The 20,969-nt window shown below is 44.8% G+C and overlaps 1 protein-coding gene across 1 annotated transcript in view; it reads left to right on the forward strand.

Moving 5' to 3' along the window:
• clec19a (C-type lectin domain containing 19A) overlaps positions 1-2,656 on the forward strand; it is an 81,828-nt gene extending 79,172 nt beyond the window's left edge. The window contains exon 5 of the mRNA XM_068056771.1: positions 2,475-2,656. Coding sequence (XP_067912872.1) covers positions 2,475-2,554 — 80 coding nt within the window. The 3' untranslated portion in view covers positions 2,555-2,656. The remainder of the gene's footprint in view (positions 1-2,474) is intronic.
• Positions 2,657-20,969: the final 18,313 nt, after the last annotated feature.

The following is a 20,969-nucleotide window of genomic DNA, read 5'->3' on the forward strand; positions in this document are numbered from 1 at the left end:
TATTGACTGCCTTGCTCATCATGCACAGTACCTCCTTCATGTCAGCTGGTCGGCTGTGTTGTGGCACATTGTGAGCTAGTTTGTTATGTGAGTTATGTACTGCCAATACCTTCTGTGCTTCCAGTCTGCCTTCTCCTCACTTTCCTGCTGAATTAGAAGATACTCTGCGATTGTAAAGGCCACCAGGGCAGTGCATGAGGACATTTCCATTCTTTTCACCTCTGTCAGTGCTGTGGGGATACTTTGAAATCTTGCCCTTCATTCTGGTGATTCACTTTTTGTTTATATTCCCCACTGAGTAATTCTGCACAAATTTCTCATGATTGGCCTTACAAACAAAAGAGCTATTTGCATAATTTCCTGAACCCACCTTGAATCAGAGCAATCTTCAGATTGGTGCTAAACATGGAGAATTATGGCATTTTCTTCTAGCATTTGAACTGTATTCTTTACCGTTAAAGTCAGCATATGAAGGGAGCTATGGACCCACAGTAGTATTTAAACCTTTTGGCACAGTGTTCATTACCTGTAAAGATGGATCAGTGTTGTTCTGTTCTTCACATTATTTGTTTTTAAATGAGTGTACCAGAACTGCACTTGATTAACACATTGGCCTTTCACCTTTAGCAGCTTTGTTCAAAGCCAGCCCTGATGAAGGAAATGAAAATCTTCTCTTAACAGTCTGCTGTGCAGCCATACAAGAGGGCATCGTGAAGGAGTATCAACCCAGTTCTTCGGGGAACAAATCCACACTGCAACATGCCCATAACGTGATAATAAATTGACAATACCTGTCAAAGAAATTATAAAATTATTGATACTGAAATTGAAAATATCACACTGGTGTAGAAAAGGTGCTCTCTGAGACTAGGTTTAACATCTAGGAAGCTTTCCACTTCATGTAACCCATGTTATATCTGATCTATATGTTATTTGATGCTGATACTCTGTGCAAGAAGTGGCAATAAATTTTCCACTCTACTATCCATATCTACTATCTGCTGTAAGGTGTCGTTGAAAGTGCTATCAAGCAGCACTTGCTCAGCAATAACCTGCTCAGTGACGCTCAGTTTGGGTCCCACCGGGGCCACTCAGCTCCGGACCTCATTGCAGCCTTGGTCTAAACATGGACAAAAAAGCTGAGCTCCAGAGGTGAGGTGAGAGTGACTGCCCTTGAGATCAAGGCAGCATTTGACTAAGTGTAGCATCAAGGAGCCCTAGCAAAATTGAAGTCAATGGGAATCAGGGAGAAAACATTCGACTGGTTGGAGTCATACCCAGCACAAAGGAAAATAGTTATGGTTGTTGGAGCCATTCATCTTAGTCCCAAGACACTGCTGCAGGAGTTCCTCAGGGTAGTGTCCTAGGTCCAATCATCTTCAACTGCCTCATCAATAACTTTCCCTCCATCTTAAGGTCAGATGTGGGGATGTTTGCTGATGATGCAGTGTTCAGTACCATTTGCGACTCCTCAGATACTGAGGCAGTCCATGTCCACATGCAGCAAGACCTGGACAGCATTCAGGTCTTGGGCTGATAAGTGGCAAGTAACATTTGTGCCACATAAGTGCCAGGCAATGATTATCTCCAACAAGAGAGAATCTAAGCATCTCCCCTTGATATTCAATGGCATTACCAAGGTTGAATCCCCCACCAACAATATCCTGGGGGTTACCATTGACCAGAAACTGAACTGGACCAACCATATAAGTACTGTGGTTACAAGAGCAGGTCAGAGGCTGGGAATTCTGCAGAGAGTAACTCACCTACTGACCGCGCCCCCCCCCCCCACCGCCCCCCCACCTCCCCAAAGCCTGTCCACCATCTACAAGGCACAAGCCAGCAGTGTGATGGAATACTCCCCACTTGCCTGGATGAGTGCAACTCCAACAACACTCAAGAAGCTCGACGCCATCCAGGACAAAGCCACCCACTTGATCAGCACCCTATCCGCCAACTTAAACATTCACTCATTACACCACTGGCGCACAGTGGCAGTGGTGTGTACCATCTACAAGATGCACTGCAGCAACTCGCCAAGCCTCCTTCAATAGCACCTTCCAAACACATGACCTCTACCACCTAGAAGGACAAGGGCAGCAGATGCATGGGAACACCACCATCTGCAAGTTCCCTTCTCAGTCACACACCAAGCTGACTTGGAACTATATTGCCGTTCCTTCACTGTTGCTGGGTCAAAATCCTAGAACACCCTTCCTAACAGCACTGTGGGTGTACCTACACCACATGGAGTGCAGCAGTTCAAGAAGGTGGCTCACCACCACCTTCTCAAGGGCAATTAGGGATGGGCAACAAATGCTGGCCTAGCCTGTGACACTCACATCCGATGAATGAATAAAAAAAAGTCCCTCCTCCTTTTCTTGAATTAAAAAGTCAAACCCCATTTTATTATTATTATTACATATTATTTAAGATGAAATACTAAACTTCCATTTCTCCTTTTTTATCCCCAGCTCTTAGATCCTGGAACGACAATCGGTGCAATCGTGAATTTCCATTTGTTTGTAAAATTCCTTCCCTGGAGAACAACTAACCACTATAAGTAACTTGGGCTGTTTGGAATTCATTTTGAAGGTTATTTGTCTGGAATTTGCAGCATGGATGCAAAGACATTCTAGCCAACTGGGAAAACCAATTTTAGAAGTTCTGATCACACCATTATAGTGTCAATATTGACTGCTCTGGGTTGGAAAACAGAGCTTGGCTTATGTTCTAGCCTTTTTACTTTCAGGCTTCAATTAATCATAGTCCTTTTGATACATAGTATGATTGCATTGTGTATTGCATAGCACCAAACTTTAATATTCTCAGATCGACATTCTGTCCCAACACATGGTCATGATTTTTGATTGATAGATCAGACTTGGTTCCCAAGAATTTATTAGTTAGAGGTTTGTCATGTATATTTGTCTTATGTCAGATCATTTAGTCATAAACCCACAAAAATATGTATTTGTTAAAATTTAACATGAACATAGAAATACTTGCATTTAATTTCATATTGCTAATTAAATTTTATTTCAAATTTCAATACTTTCAATGTAATGATCTTTGCCACTTCTCACCCTTCCACTAGTCCACTGGGCCAAACTTGCTCTAAGATTGCCCCCTGTCGGAGCCCTGAACTCACATTTTTCCGTAGTTTCTCTCCATCTCTCCTTTTGCCCTCTCTGAGCTCATCTTGTCTATGAGACCCACCTCCTGTTCCCTTGACCTTATTCCCACTAAACTGCTGACTGCCCAACTTCCATTCCTGGTTCCCATGTTAGCTGTTATTGTTAATGGTTCTCTCTCCTCAGGTACTATCCCCCTCCGTTTCAAATCTGCTATTATGACCCCTCTCCTCTGAGTAAACTACTGCCCCAACTCCAACCTCCATTTCTTCTCCAAAGTCCTTGAGTGCGTTGTTGCCTCCCAGATTTGTCCCCATTTTTCCAGCATCTTGCTGTTTGAATTCCTCTAATCAGGTTTCCAACCCTGCCATGGTATTAAAACAGCTCTTATCAACGTCACAAATAACATCCTATGTGAATATGACAAAGGTAAGCTATCCCTCTTCGTCCTTCTCAACCTGTCTGCAGCCTTTGACACATTTGATCACACAATCCTTCTCCAACACCTCTCCATTGTCACCCAGCTGGGTGGAACTGCACTCGCCTGGTTCCATTCTAAGCTAACCAGATGTAGCCAAAGAATCACCTGCAATGATTTCTCTTCCCATTCCTGAACCATTATCTCTGGTGTCCCCCAAGGATCTGACCTTGGTCTCCTCCTATTTCTCATCTACGTGCTGCCCTTCGACGACATTATCTGAAAACACAGCATCGGTTTCCACATGAACACTGATGACATCCAGTTCTACCTCATCACCACCTCTCTTGGCCCTTCCACTGTCTCTAAATTGTCAGACTGTTTATCTGACGTCCAGTACTGGATGAGCAGAAATTTCCTCCAACTAAACATTGGAAAGAACAAACCCATTCCATAGTCACTGACTCCAACCCTCTCCTTCGCAACTGTCTGAAGCTGAACCTGAACCAGACTGTTCAAACCCTTGACCACATATCCACACCATCACTATTTCCATCTCTGTAATATTGCTTGACTGCGCCCCTGCCTCAGCTCATCTGCTGCTGAGAACCTCATCCATGCCTTTGTTACGTCTAGACCTGACTATTCTAATACAGTTCTGGCTAGCCTCCCTTTTTCTATAATAAAAACAGAAAATGCTGGAAATACTCAGCTGGTCTGGCAGCATCTTTGGAGAGAGAAACAAAGTTAACATTTCAGATCTGTGACCTTTTATCAGAACTGGCAAAGGTTAGAAATATAATAGGTTTTAAACAGGGGTAGAGGGGCAGGGAGGGGTGGAAGAGAGAACAAAAGGGAAGGTGTGTACTAGGGCAGAGGGCAGGAGAGATTAAATAACAAAGGTGTCATGGGAAAAAGGCAAAGGTGCTCATGGTGTGGTGAAAGACAAAGCATTGGTCCAGAGAGAGTGTTAATGACAAAATAATAGACAGCTCTGTCTAAAAGCACAAACATGAAAAACCAAGTTTAAGGCAGGCGCATGGCTAAAAATATAATACAATAAAATAATAATAAAAAAGCCAGTCATGCTCTCAAATTATTGAACTCAATGTTGAGTCTGGAAGGCTGTAGAGTGCCTATTCGGAAAATGAGGTGCTGTTCCCTGAGTTTGTGTTGATGTTCACTGGAATGCTGCAGCAGACCAAGGACAGAAATGTGGGCAGGGTGCTGAATTGAAATGACCAGCAACTGGAAGCTCGGGGTCATGCTTGCAGACTGAGCAGAGGTGTTCTGCAAAGTGGTCACCCCCAATCTGCATTTGGTCTCCAAAATGTAGAGGAGACCGCATTGTGCGCAGTGAATACAGTGTACTAAATTGAAAGAAGTACAAGTAAATCGCTGCTTTTTCTATCGTCTGTAAACTTGAGGTCATCCAAAACTCTGCTGCCCATGTCCTAACTCACCAAGTCCCAATCACCAGTCACCCCTGTGTTCTCTGGCTCCCAATTAAGCAATGTTTCAATTTTAAAATTCTCATCCTTGTTTTCAAATCCCTCCATGGCCTTGTCTTTAATCTCCTCCAGCCCTACAAGTGTCTGAGATACCTGCGCTCCTCCAATTCTGGCCTCTTGAGCATTCCTGATTTTAACTGCCCCATAATTGGCAGCAGTGTCTTCAGTTGCCATGGTTCTTAGATTTAGATTTAGATTTAGAGATACAGCACTGAAACAGGCCCTTCAGCCCACCGAGTCTGTGCCGACCATTAACCACCCATTTATACTAATCCTACACTAATCCCATGTTCCTACCACATCCTCACCTGTCCCTATATTCCCCTACCACCTACCTATACTAGTGGCAATTTATAGTGGTCAATTCACCTATCAACCTGCAAGTCTTTTGGCTGTGGGAGGAAACTGGAGCACCCGGAGGAAACCCACGCAGACACAGGGAGAACTTGCAAACTCCACACAGGCAGTACCCAGAATTGAACCCGGGTCGCTGGAGCTGTGAGGCTGCGGTGCTAACCAGTGCGCCACTGTGCCGCCGTTCTAAGTTATGGAATTCCCTCCCTAAAACCTCTTCACCACTCGACCTTTCTTTCCAACTTTAAGATGCTGCATAAAATCTACCTCATCTGCCCTAATATTTCCTTTTGTGGCTTAGTGCCAAATTTTGTTGGATAAAGCTCCTGTGAAGCACCTTGGGACATTTTACAACATTAAAGTTGTTGTTGTTGTGATCTTTATGTCAATTCAGAAGCCTGTAATGTGGTACCACATAGACATTACTGGGGTACTATAATCTGGATAATCTTGCAGAAATGCTCGTCAAGTTTGAAAAAATAGTAGTTCACGTGCAAAAGTGCAGCATACAATTTCACCTGTCTACCTACCTTTGTAATAGGGGCTGAAACAATTTGATGGGAATGGATGCTATGTGGACATAACCTGTGTGTTGTAATTAAAATTTAACTACAATCAAAATGTTTGCTGGTAATGTTGTCCAGATATTAGTTATTTAATGCCCAAAAAAGTTTTGTGTTGAATATCATAAAATATGATGATATTAATAGAGTGGCTGAATGCAATGCCATATTCATCAGTCATATCATTTCCAAACATATTTCAGAAGCGTCTTGTTTCCAATATAAACAAATAACATTCTGTAGTCTTTTAATGATACATACAAGTAGAAAAATGTCACTGTGTTCTAAATGATAAATTTCACTCTCATTCATGAAATCACTGAGGAATTATTTAGTGATGTCATTACAAAGGAATCTTCTACATTGTTACAACCAAGGCAGGAGGAGTGCACTTTTTATTCTAGTTCCACTTCTCCACAACTCACAACATATATTTAAATTTTTCCACTTACCAATACGGTCAATCATAGGCCTGAATTTTATGTGCACGCCACAAATTGTGGACACGCGCTTTGAAGTTGGCGGTCCGCCCGCACAGATCTGCTGTCGCTGAGCCCCCGCTATATTACGTGCAGAGGCTCATTAATATAATGCTGATGCACTGCTCCCCCATATTACATGGGGGGGGAGGCAGGACATCCAGCACCATGATGGACATCGGCACAGCTGATGGTCATGTGCTGGTGCCCTATTTAAAGGGCAGCCAGCACATCAGCTATGCCTGCACCTACACAGTACGTTGATGCAAACAGCAGTTGGACTGCAGAGTGAGAATCATCATTGGGAAGAAAAACTTACCTGCATGGAGACAGAGGGGCGTGCCAGGGTGGCCCATGGTTCACTGATGCCTCCCTGCTCACTTTCCTCCAGGCTGCGCAGGCACGGTCCTCTTCCCTAGTGATGCCAAGAAGAGGCCCTCCCGCCAGACCAAGGCAGCCTGACTGTAGGTGGCAGAGGAGGTCATTAGCCATGGGGCCACCTGCCAAGATTGGGGACGGTGTCGCAAAAGGATGAATGATGTGCTGTGAAGTGCAAAAATAAGTGCAACTTGCTCACACTAAGAGTGGCACAGCATGAACACATAAAGATTCTACCAGCTGCATCGATTGCCCCAACAGCCAGACAACCTGTACATGCCTACCATTTCTGGCACCCTACCCATGCACAGGATGACTGGAGTGTCATTGCTCCTTCATACGTACAAATTAACAATGGTGCAGAGTGGCCACCGTTTACGGAAGGAGGGTATGCAGTACCTCCCTTCATGCCTGCAGAGCTGTGCATCCAGTAATACCATCCCCCCCTTGCTTAATGCCTGCAGAGCTGTGCCCAAGTAATCCCATTCCCCCTCCCACCTCCCTTCCAATATGCAGAATTGAGACCCCAATAACCCCATCCCCCCTCCCACCTCCCAGTATGCAGAGTGGAGACCCTGGTATACAGAGACTTACCTGCACTGTCTCCAATTGCTCCCTCTTCTGCTGTCCCACCTGCTTCTCTCATTCGTGAATGGGACAGCACGTGACAGCCACCTGTTCAGCGAAAAATGCGGAATTGAGGAGTGACAAGCAAAGGGATGCATAATCAGGCAAGGTAAGTAGCGCTTAGCATATTTAGATTGGTGTGCTGCTGCTGAGCGGCGGGGTGGGCCGCACCGAGGCCCCGCTACCATCGGTAAAATGGGATGGGCCATTCCTGGTGTCATGTGTCATGGCGGGCATATTCCGGGCACGCCCACTATGACCCCCAAAGTCAGAGGGCTGGTAGAATTCAGCCCATACACTCTATTTACCCCAGAATAAAACACAATAACTAAAGGTTTCTTTAATAAACAACAAAATTATCAGTTTATTATAAAACAAGTCTTAACCAGTAATGAAGTAAAGCATAAACACACAGATTGAAATTTTAAAGTTCCCTTTTTACCGGAGCCCCTCACACTCACACTCACACACACATATACATACACTGGTTAACTGGAAAATAAAAGGAATTTTTGTTCAGGGCTCTGTTACAAACAAAAAACACTTGGGCTGAATACTTGCTCATTCCTGAAGAAAACAGCAAATGAAATATGTTTTGTTCCAAAACAGGCATACAGTCGAGCCTAAGTACACGTAAATGGGTTACTGGGATCTTTTAGAACAGTTCTTTTCAGGCGGCATTGAGAATTAATTTAGCAGGCTTTTCTTCAAAGTCAGGAGACGAGATGATTTGCCACAGTGGACTTCTCAGGCTCTTTTAGAGAGGTGCTGGAAAGCTGAGCTGGGTTGTGGTCTTCTCTCATTCCTTGGGAATTCTCTTTTCTTTCTGCAGGCTTGACTCTTTAAACATTTAACAAGAATCTGATCTCTTCCTCCATGACACTTTTTAGCAGGCGCTAACTTTATCTCCTTCCAGAAGGAACTGACACTACAACCAAAAGCTTGTCAGTTTTCTGCCTCTCTCAGGTGTGTGCTGCTGTTCCCCGGGCTTGTCCTATCAAGGGTCACGCAACTGATGTCTCTGCCCACATCATCCCTAATTACCAGGGTTTCTGTTCTATTTTAAACTTAAGTCATGTGACAACCAGTAAACATTGTTGCCAAACTAGTTCTTTCAGTGTCCTCTTGATGACCCTCTTGAAAAAAAAACTGGTCCAACATTTCTTCAGTTTGACTATGAATTCTTCAAAACATATTTTTAACAAAAAACAGAAGCACTTTCATAACAATATATAATATTTGTTTCCAGCATTTGACAAGCAACTGGAAAGCACAAACAACAGAAACCAGTGAGGATGGAGATGCACCAATAAATATATTTACAAAGTTTAGGATTTTGGCCGAATACTAGTAGTTAAGCGTATGGGTACTGAGCACCCCGCGAAGCTTTCAAAATCATCTTTTATAATGCACAATTTGTTGCTTTTCACTTGATGCTGTTCAATTGAAAAGTAGACCATTTAATTATTGCTAGTTTTGTATAAGTGAAAAGCTGTAATCTTGTTCCATTGTATGTTTCATTTCAGTGCACAAATTGTCATGCACTCTTTAAAATATCGAGCCACTGGTAGAGGCAACATTCCGTTAGCTTATTTTTCTGTTTTCTGTATCAGTCAGTTTATTCATTTAAAAGTTTTAGTGTGTGGAAAAAGAGAGCGGCTGCTCACAAAACATGCCATCTATTTTGAAAGGCTAGCATTATTGCTGGAGCACAATTAAAATTGATTGTGGCAGAAATGTAAGCAAACAAAATTGAAAAGGGCTTTCTTATTTGGCTCTTTGTCAGACATCAAAGGCAGAACAAAATATCCACTGAAACTGATTTTGGGCCCTCTTTCATTTGACCTATAATGTAATTGCACCGCCGTTAGACACAGCAATTCAAAAGAAATTCAACTATTTAGAACAGAACATTATGTTCCACATAAATCACATTGCTTGTTCTTATGGGGTACTTCTTCCACAGTGCAAGCTCTTACTAACTGTTACTGTTCAGAGAACCATTTCTGCTGTGTATGTAAACACAATAACAATTTGAAATCTTCCTTACAGCAGCAGACTAATTTCAGATGCACTCATTCCTTTTTTATTGCCTAAGACCTAAGCTTCAAACTTAAATTAACTGCACAGGTCCAACTATATCTCCACCACGAAGGTTCCTTTTTACATTCATGGCAAAGCCAGCAGTTATTGCCCATCCCTAATTGCCCTTGAGAAGGTGGTGGTGAACTGCCATTTTGAACCGCTAAAGTCCATTTGGTGAAGATACTCCTTCTTTGGCCTCCTTATCTCGAGAGACAATGGATAAGCGCCTGGAGGTGGTTAGTGGTTTGTGAAGCAGCGCCTGGAGTGGCTATAAAGGCCAATTCTAGAGTGACAGGCTCTTCCACAGGTGCTGCAGAGAAATTTGTTTGTCGGGGCTGTTACATAGTTGGCTCTCCCCTTGCGCCTCTGTCTTTTTTCCTGCCAACTACTAACTCTCTTCGACTCGCCACACTTTAGCCCCGTCTTTATGGCTGCCCGCCAGCTCTGGCGAACGCTGGCAACTGACTCCCACGACTTGTGATCAATGTCACAGGATTTCATGTCGCGTTTGCAGACGTCTTTAAAGCGGAGACATGGATGGCCGGTGGGTCTGATACCAGTGGCGAGCTCGCTGTACAATGTGTCTTTGGGGATCCTGCCATCTTCCATGCGGCTCACATTGCCAAGCCATCTCAAGCCATCTCCTACAGTGGTGTTAAGGGGTGAATTCCCAGATTTTGACCCAGCGACGATGAAGGAACTGTGATATATGTCCAAGTCAGGATGGTGTGTGACTTGGAGGGGAACTTCTAGGTGCTGGTGTTCCCATGCGCCTGCTGCGCTTGTCCTTCTAGGTGATAGAAGTCGTGGATTTGGAAGGTGCTGTCGAAGGAGGCTTGGCAAGTTGCTGCAATGCACACTGGTACAGACTGCTGCCACTGTGCGCTGGTGGTGGAGGGAGAGAATCTCAAAGATGCTAAGTCATGTTAGTTAATACAGTTATAAATAATAACTCCACTGTCGACAAGCAGTGTTATAGGAACTGTGACCACTGAATATGCAAACAAAACTATTTTTGGGATATTATTGCTATAATGTTAACCTTATTTATTTTTTATGATAGACCAAGGAATTAGATCTGTTCAAATATGATATTTTTGCATAACTCTACTTTCATTTTATTCAGTGATTACTGGTCGCACAATGAGCTGTTGCTTGCAGACAAGTATCTTACAGAAAATGAGTTGCACATAAAGTATATTGTAATAATAACTTGGCCAGGTCTTAATTTCTGTACAGTTAGCATAAAATAAAAGTTTTTTCTTTTGTCATGTTTCAATTTATTGATAGGACAAGAGACAATGAAATCAGTACAATTCCACAATCTGGGTTTTGTGCAGCCTAATTACAAATACTTTTGTAGCTGGAGCTCCACTCTTTAACATAGCTTGAAGTTGCCCTTCATGTAGTTCTAACATTTACAAGATGAAGCTAGTGAATGGGCCATATGTGATAATGCAGAAAGGTAGGATACACCCCCACCCCCCCACCACCCAACCCCGCTCCCATCTACAAAATGCGAGATCCCTTTTATAGTTTGGGATTGCAGACTACACTGCCACGCTGGGACTTTGATGTAATATATGTCAAAAAGTTAAACCAAATGCTTAAGGGGTTAAATTCACAGGACAACAGAGCTACGAGATGCAGATCAGGATTCAGCTGAAGGCCCATTCACAGATCATCCCAGTGCTTGCTGACCTGTACATTGGCTCCCATCCACCAACGCCTCAATTTTAAAATTCTCATTCTTGTATTCAAATTCCTTCATGGTCTTGCTCCTCCCTGTCTCTGTAACCACCTCCAGTCCTACAACCCTTTGAGAACTCTGCATTTCTCTAACTCTGGCCTGTTGTACATTCCTGATTTACATCACTCCACCACTGGGGGCCATGTGTTCAGTTGTCTAGGTCCTCAGCTCTGGAACTTCCTCACGAAATCTCTCTGCCTCTCGCTCCTCCTTTAAGATACTCCTTCAATCCTACCTCTTGACCAAGTTTTTGGTTACCTGTCTGATTATGCTCCTGTAAAATGTCATGGAATATTTTGCTATGTTAAAGGCACTATATAAATGCGAGTAGTTATTATTGTTTTAGCATGTTGTGTGCATCATAACTTTGCAATTGGGAAAGGACTGATGGTAGACGTGCCAGAAGATACTGGAGAGCCTGATGATGACACTGCTAATATTGGATCTGGCCCATGAAGAATAGGAAGCAGGTTCAGCAGCAGCAGCTGAAGCTACACCTTCACTATTTGGACATCTCAGCTCATCAGACAATTGCCTTCTCCAACCAAACTTTCTATAGTCTAAGTACGAACCTTGCTCCTCACAGCTGACCATTACATCCTAAACCTGAACCTCAACATCGACCCATTACCTGTTCCTCACCGTCATAGTAGAAAAATAAACACCAAGCAGTCCTTACATCAAATGTTCCAGTGATTTATTACAGCTATTTACAAAAACATAATTTAGTTCCGTCACCATGCACACCACGCAGCTTTTGTCTGTCCTATTGTAACATGAGGGCATTGGGTCTGAGATGTACATGGTGCTGCAAAACATTATGAGCCCCTTAGGATGAAGGTGGCCCCTTTCTCAGAGCCTCTAAGTCCCAGAAGGGCAGAGGACAAGCTGACTTTTCATCATAGGCTCCTTGGCAGTTTGATTCTGCAAAGATACAGGAGAAGCTGATGGAGTGCCCCCTCCCCATTGCTGCTGTGAGGAGAGACAGCCTCTGAGGCACCCATAGCAACCTGTTCATCAGTACTGGGATCAGGATTCAGGTGACTAGTGATCTGTAAGAGCTGATTCAGAAAGATCCTTATGTACCTGAGAAAATGTCTTTTGTCATTCCAAGATGCTGTCTTGCATTCTTTGCAGTCAGGTTGGCACTGTCCTCCCCAGAATTGCAAGACTTGCTGTCCTTCATTCAATGCCTCCAGGTTGCCCTGCAATGGGTTGAAACCCTCTCAGATGCTGGCACACAGTCGGGCTGTGCATTCAACCACTATTCTAACCATCTGCCATGTATCATGGGAAAGGACATATGTTTCTGCTGTGCTAAGATTCTTCCCTCTGTGGTAGGATGGCTGAGATCATCATCCATTTTCTCTACAATCAAGGTTGACATGATTTATGCCTCTGTTCAACTGCATCAAGAGAAGAGAGAACTTGCATCTCTATAGCATGATCTCAGGGCATCCCAAGGTATACTACAGGCAATAAAATACTGTTGTAATGTAGGAAATGCAGCAGCCAACTTGAGCACAGCAAAGTCCCACTAACAACAATGAGATAATGATGAGATACCCTGCTTTAATGATGTTGGCTGAGGGATAAATATTGGCCAGGACAAGAAAATTCCCCGCTCTTCTTTAAGTAGTGCCAAGGGATCTTTTACACCTGCCTGTGAGGGCAGATAGAGCCTCAGTTTTTAATATCTCACCTGAAAGTCAGCACCTCCAACAATGCACTCTCTCAGTAGCGTACTGGAGCATCAGTCTGGATATCATGCTGAAGCTTTGCAGTGGGAGTTGAACTTATGACCTGCTCACTCAGAAGTGTGAGCGCTACCTCTGAGCCACAGGCACCATGTCACATCTGCATTTTCTGACCTCCTTGTACTCTGTGTCTCACTGTGTGTCAGTTCAACACGCTGATTATCTGTACCCCCTTGAGTGGGTGTCAGGACTGCTCAGAGTAAGGAAGATGGTAAATGACAGAATGGGTGAGTGGTCACCAGTGTTGCCAAAAGTACAGAAAAAAGCACAGTACTATTAACATTGTGCTGAAGCTTTTAACTTCAGCTGGGGCATAAAATGAGCAATATTGGATTGGCGTCCATTATCCACCTCGCCTGATTTTACTTTCCATCATAGTCCATCGTGCTCTGTGAATCCTGCCATGCTACATCGAAGGGCTCTAGTATCTGTGACTGGAAACACAGTAATTACTGTGTATTTTTAAAATAAAGTTATTTAAACTCTTCTTCTTTGGCCTCCTTGTCTCGAGAGACAATGGATAAGCGCCTGGAGGTGGTCAGTGGTTTGTGAAGCAGCGCCTGGAGTGGCTATAAAGGCCAATTCTAGAGTGACAGACTTTTCCACAGGTGCTGCAGATAAAATTGTTTGTCAGGACTGTTACACAGTTGGCTCTCCCTTTGCGCCTCTGTCTTTTTTCCTGCTAACTGCTAAGTCTCTTCGACTCGCCACACCTTAGCCCCACCTTTATGGCTGCCCGCCAGCTCTGGCGATCACTGGCAACTGACTCCCATGACTTGTGATCAATGTCACAGGACTTCATGTCGCGTTTGCTGACGTCTTTAAAGCGGAGTCATGGATGGCCGGTGGGTCTGGTACCAGTGACGAGCTCGCTGTACAATACGTCCTTGGGGATCCTGCCATCTTCCATGAGGCTCACATGGCCAAGTCATCTCAAGCGCCATTGGCTCAGTAGGGTGTATATGCTGGGGATGTTGGCAGCCTCGAACACTTCTGTGTTGGAGATACGGTCCTGCCACCTGTTGCCAAGGATTCTCCGGAGGCAGCGAAGATGGAATGAATTGAGCCATCACTCTTGGCTGACATATGTTGTCCAGGCCTCGCTGCCGTAGAGCAAGGACACAGGCTTGATACACTTGGACTTTTGTGTTCTGTGTCAGTGCGCCATTTTCCCACACTCTCTTGGCCAGTCTGGACATAGCAGTGGAAGACTTTCCCATGCACTTGTTGATTTCTGCATCAAGAGACAGGTTACTGGTGATAGTTGAGCCTAGGTAGGTGAACTCTTGAACCACTTCCAGAGCGTGGTCGGTGATATTGATGGATGGAGCATTTCTGACGTCCTGTCCCATGATATTTGTTTTCTTGAGGCTGATGATTAGGCCAAATTCATTGCAGGCAGCCGCAATCGTGTTGATGAGTCTCTGCAGACACTCTTCAGTGTGAGATGTTAATGCAGCATCGTCAGCAAAGAGGAGTTCCCTGATGAGGACTTTCCGTACTTTGGTCTTCGCTCTTAGACGGGCAAGGTTGAACAACCTGCCACCTGATCTTGTGTGGAGGAAAATTCCTTCTTCTGAAGACTTGAACGCATGTGAGAGCAGTAGGGAGAAGAAGATCCCAAACAGTATAGGTGCGAGAACACAGCCCTGTTTCACACCACTCAGGATAGGAAAAGGGTCTGATGAGGCGCGACTATGCTGAATTGTGCCTTTCATTTTGTCATGGAATGAGGTGATGATACTTAGTAGCTTTGGTGGACATCCAATCTTTTCCAGTAGTCTGAAGAGACCATGACTGCTGACGAGGTCAAGGGCTTTGGTGAGATCAATGAAAGCAACGTAGAGGGGCATCTGTTGTTCATGGCATTTCCCCTGTTGCTGGCGAAGGGAGAACAGCATGCCAATGGTGGATCTCTCTGCTCGAAAGCCACACTGTGCCTCAGGGTAGACACGCTCAGCCAGCTTCTGGAGCCTGTTTAAAGCGACTCGAGCGAAGACTTTCCCCACTATGCTGAGCAGGGAGATTCCACGGTAGCTGTTGCAGTCACCATGATCACCCTTGTTCTTATAGAGGGTGATGATATCGGCATCATGCATGTCCTGTGGTACTGCTCCCTCGTCCCAGCATAGGCAAAGCAGTTCGTAGAGTGCTGAAAGTATAGCAGGCTTGGCACTCTTGATTATTTCAGGGGTAATGCTGTCCTTCCCAGGGGCTTTTCCACTGGCTAGAGAATCAATGGCATCACTGAGTTACGATTTTGTTGGTTGTACGTCCAGCTCATCCATGACTGGCAGAGACTGGGCTGCATTGAGGGCATTGAACGCATGTGAGAGCAGCAGGGAGAAGAAGATCCCAAACAGTGTAGGTGCGAGAACACAGCCCTGTTTCATGCCACTCAGGATAGCAAAGGGGTCTGATGAGGTGCTGCTGTGCTGAATTGTGCCTTTCATATTGTCATGGAATGAGGTGAAGATGGTGATTATAGGGGAAAGTTTTTGGAAATAAAATACTTCTATAGTTTGTGACATTCACACTTGGTAACTGTTCCACTCCCATGATCTGCCAAAGGGAAGAATGGGCGGTCCACATGGGCATGCCCAACATCAGACATTGCTATCAATTTTGTTTGGCCCTAAAGCCTGGCTCGGGTATAAAATTGAAACCCGACCCAGGCCCTACCTGACCACAGCCAACTCGAACCTGACCCATGCCCGAGTTCTTCAATTTTTTTTTATGCCCGACCCGACCCAATCATATCAAACATATTAGTAGTACAGAAAAAAAATCTTGTCAAAACATAGATTAAAATGAAAACAATACAAAACAAAATCCGACCACAGTCAACCCGAACCGAGCCCAAATGCTGGACACAGAATATAGAGCCGACTCGACCCTCACCTGACACATGTAGTCGGGTTTGGTTGGGTTCGAGTCGGGTAGCCAGGCTTCAGTTGGCCCATTCATAAGCCAATGGGCAAATATTTTTTTTAACTTGGTCTTTGCTGAGTTTTTTGCTACTCACTAAATTGAACCAGTGTAACTGAAGTACTGAAGTTTTTTCCATCAGCCTGAATTCAGCTTTATAATGTAGAAAACATGACAGCAAATTTGCATGCAGCAAGGCCCATAAACAGCAATGTGATGATTAGAGATTTGCAGGAAATATCTCTCAATACAAACATACATTAGAAAGTATGAGTGTGGTCTATTTTGAAAACTGTAGAGAGCATTCTGTATTCATAGGACTAATTACATATGCCCTTATTGATGAAATTCAAAAAGTGGAATGGGAATGTCTGATCATACATCCTCCCAGAGAAACTGGTGCCAGTGGGTTGTGGCAAAATATATGATAGTCTGATACTTACAATCTATACATTAAATTCTCAAGATCCCGTAATTAACACAAACACTTAAAATGTTTAATTAAGCATGCACTGTGCATTCTTGTTCCTTTGGCTCAAGTGTATTCCTCTAATTTGCTTGCCTCTTGGCACATCTTTGCAAGCCTACCTGACAATGTCTGCAAGGAAATGTCTTCACAAGCTCTGGAGCATTATGGAGCCAGGTGCAGAACTGTGCCATCTGCATAGCTACTATAGAGCAAAGGGCCGACAGATGGAGTGACAGTAGTGATCATTTACAGTTTGAAACTTAGCTCCACCTTATTGCAACCATGCTTCAATGCTGATCTATGGGAATGCTGTTGGGAAATAGCCAGGTAGCAACCAACCTCTCAAATACTTCATGCAATACCATCTCCACTTCAGCAATCATCGAGCATGAAGTCTGATGCTTCTTGCCTGTTACTTGCCTGGAGATTCATACTTGCAGTATGAGTTTTTTCCCCTTCATTTTAGCCCCTCACATCTTAGCTCTCTCTCTGTTCAGGCTTGGCTATAATTACCAATGGGTTGACATGCTTTTCTAGCCTTTGCTAGTAGTGTAAGGATTTCCCCAGCCCCATTCTGACACTTCTCTTTAATTGTCTGCATCTCTGTAAATTTCACTTTCTTGTAATTTTCTGCTCCTACCACTAATGAGCTCCCTGAACACATCCAAATGAAGTGATGCTTATATTAATAATGAGCTGACCACAAAAAACTGGGTGAAAACAGCATATTTCCATTCAAGTCAGGGTCAGACCCATTTTAAATCATTTGGGTAAAAACCATGCATATTGAAAATCTAGGCTATGGTCTCACAATTAAGACATTTAGCAACAGCTGGCTGCTTCTTTAGAATTTCAGTCCAAGAGTTACTAAGCAGCTGTTCCTCTTTAAGAATATGGCCCCAATTTTCCCTGGGGAGGATTCCAGGAATTTGCACTAGTACGAAGCAGAGGCATAAGCCTTGCTGTTTTTCTTCTGCAATCAGCACTGATGGCAGAGAGGTAGGTAATATTGGCACTCTGTAAGAATTGAGTCACTGAGGATTGGAGTGGGTGGTAGGACAAACAACCTGCTTTCTTGTTTTCCCCTTTTGCTGCTGAAAGAACTTATTGCTTTTATACTTCTTTCAAGTATGTTTTTGTCCCCAGCAGGTGTTTATTTATTGGCATCAGATGACATGCTGTCTCTTGTCCTCTGCAATCCTCCACACTTCCCTCTCTCTCTTGCTTGATCTATCTCCTTTCAATTGTGATTCTGTTTCTCTGCCATTTCCTCCATGCTCTTTGGGTAACAGTTTGTTCCTCTCTGTCTTTGCCCCATTGATTCATTTCTCAGTCTCCTTGTTCTGCCTCTTTTTATTCTCATATTTCTTTTCTCTCATGGGGTGAGGACTAGGCACTGTATTTTACCTGAAGGAAGAAAGTCCTGCCACCGAGATCGAAAGCAACTGGCATGATTGCGGGGGCGGTGGGCAGAGTGCGTGTGCCAATTAAGGGTAGGAAGGTGGGGGAGGTAGCCAGTGAGACGGCTACGGCAAGGGGATGTTCTAGTTCCTGAAACACTGGCACCATCTTTAAACGCCAATCAGCAGCACTAGATAAAGGTGCAGCCCTGGAAGGAACAGCAAGAGAGCCCTGGCAATAGCACAAAGAGAAGACCTTGATGTGTACTTGTCTGAAATGAATTATGATATTGTGCACCATTGAAAGAATCCTTTACTTCTTGAAACACTACTGGGCCATTAATAGCTCGCTGGCTCCCGCAAAGCGTGTGATGGGAAAGAGCGCATCGAGTGAGATCATGGCATTTCCCATGCTGTTGCCTCATGTGATGACAGGTCCAGGGAAATGGTCACAGCAATCATGGAAACGACAACAAGTTTGTAGAAGTTGGAAGATTTATTGTATTGAATGGGTGTGTAAGCAAGGCTCATGCGTCTATACTAACACTGTGCGAGCCTCCCTTGACCATCTCTCATAGCGCCTTGCCTGCTGTCTCTCAGGGTCTTCATCCTGTTGCACCTGGTCAGCATCCCCTCCATATTCCAGGAATAGTACTGAAAACTTGTGCACCAGAACTGGCCGTGCCCCTAGCCTAGCTATTCCAGTACAGCTACAACACTAGTATCTACCCGGCAATGTGGAAAATTGCCCAGGTATGTCCTGTACACAAAAAGCAGGACAAATCCAACCCAACCAATTACCGCCCTATCAGTCTACTCTCCATCATCAGCAAAGTGATGTAAGAGGTCGTCGACAGTGCTATCAAGCAGCACTTTCGTAGCAATAACTTGCTCACTGATACTCAGTTTGGGTTCTGCCAGGGCCACTCAGTTCCTGACCTCATGACATGGTCCAAACATGGACAAAAGAAATGAACTCAGGAGGTGAGGTGAGAGTGACTGTCCTTGACATCAAGGCAGCATTTGATCAAGTATGGCATCAAGGAGCCATAGCAAAACTGGAGTCAATGGGAATCGAGGGAAACTCTTCACTGGTTGGAATCGTACCTAGTGCAAAGGAAGATGGCTGTGGTTGTTGGAGGTCAATCATCTCAGTCCCAGGACATCACTGCAGGAGTTCCTCAGAATAGTTCCTAGGCCCAACCATCTTCAGCTGCTTCATCAATGACCTTCCCTCCATCAAAAGGTCAGAGATGGGGATGTTTGCTGATGATTGCACAATGTTCAGCACCATTCGTGACTCCTCAGATACTGAGGCAGTCTGTGTCCAGATGCAGCAAGACCTGGACAGCATTAAAGCTTGGGCTGATAAGTGGCAAGTTAAATTTGTGCCACACAAGTGCCAGTCAATGACCATCTCCAACAAGAGAGAATCCAATAATCTCCCCTTGATGTTCAATGGCATTACCATTGCTGAATCCCCCACTATCAACATCCTGGGAGTTACAATTGAACAGAAACTGAACTGGACCAACCATATAAATACTGTGGCTACAAGAGCAGGTCAGAGGCTGGGACTTCTGCAGTGAATATCTCACCTCCTGACAGCCCAAAGGCTGCCCACCATTTACAAGGGACAAGTCAGGAGTGTGATGAAATACTCTCCACTTGCCAAGATGAGTGTATCTCCAACAACACTCAAGAAGCTCGACACCATCCTGACTTGGAACTGTATCACCGTTCCTTCATTGTCACTGGGTCAAAATCCTGGAACTCTCTTCCTAATAGTACTATAGGTATAGCTACGCCACATTGACTGCAGCAATTCAAGAAGGTGGCTCACTACCACCTTCTCAAGGGCAATTAAGGATGGGCAATAAATGCTGGCTTAGCCAGTGACGCCTCCAACCCGTCAAAGAATAAAAAAACCCCTCATCCTTGGAGGAAGCATCACACCACCACGATACGCGAGACCCTTGCTGGGGTATATTGAAGGCTCCACCAGTTCTATTCAGGCATTTGAACCGTATCTTCAGAAGGCCAACGGCCTGCTAGATGGTCACTCGCATTGTCCCGTGGCAACTGTTGTATCTCTCCTCTGCATCTGTGCTTGGGTTCCTCACAGGCTTAAGTAGCCATCTCTTCAGTGGCTAGCTCTTCTTACCGGTATCCATCCTTGAAGGTGCACAGGGAGCCTGATAAGGTCGGGCATCTGGGACTGCCTTAGTATGAAGGCGTCACGGCAGCTTCCCCGGAACCTTGCACAGACCCGAAGGATCCATTTGCGGTGATCAAAGACCATTGAGCGAATGGAAGCCTTTCCCGTTGATGAACACAGAAACATAGAAAATAGGAGCAGGAGTAGGCCATTCAGCCCTTCGAGGCTGCTCCGCCGTTCTTTATGACCATGGCTCATCATCCAACTCAGTAACCTGTTCCCGCTTTCTCCCCATATCCTTTGATCCCTTTCGTCCCAAGAGCTATATCTAACTCCTTCTTTTTGACCTCAACTGCTTTCTGTGGGAGCAAATTCCACAGGCTCACCACTCTCTGGGTGAAGTAATTTCTCCTCATCTCAGTCCTGAAAGGTTTACCCCATATCCTTAGACTATAACCCCTGGTTCTGGATTCCCCCATCAGGAACATCCTTCCTGCATCTACCCTGTCAAGTCCTGTTAGAATTTTATAGGTTTCTATGAGATTCCCCCCCTCACTCTTCTGAAGGCTGCTGCCTGGTCTGCGGGAGCCTTGATGGCCACATGTGTGCAGTTGCTGGCACCCTGCACCTGGGGGAATCCAGCGATTGCCCCGAATCCTATGACCCCTCAGCTTGACTTTCCGGATTGGTGCGGAAGTGCATGTACTGTCTGGCCCTTTTGAACATGACATTGGTGAGCACATTGATTCACTGATGAGCCACAGACTGGGAGATGCCACAAATATCCCCAGAGGAACCCCGGGACGACCCTGAGGAGTAGAAATTCATCACTAAAGTGACCTTCAACGTGACAGACATTGACGCCCATCCTGCCCCATAGTGCTCAGCCCCTCCTCCATCCTGACGCACAGCTCGGTAACCGCCTCCTTTTAGAGGTGCAGTCTTTGCCAACACTGCT

Source organism: Heterodontus francisci, chromosome 24 (assembly GCF_036365525.1).
Source record: "Heterodontus francisci isolate sHetFra1 chromosome 24, sHetFra1.hap1, whole genome shotgun sequence".
NCBI lineage: Eukaryota > Metazoa > Chordata > Chondrichthyes > Heterodontiformes > Heterodontidae > Heterodontus > Heterodontus francisci.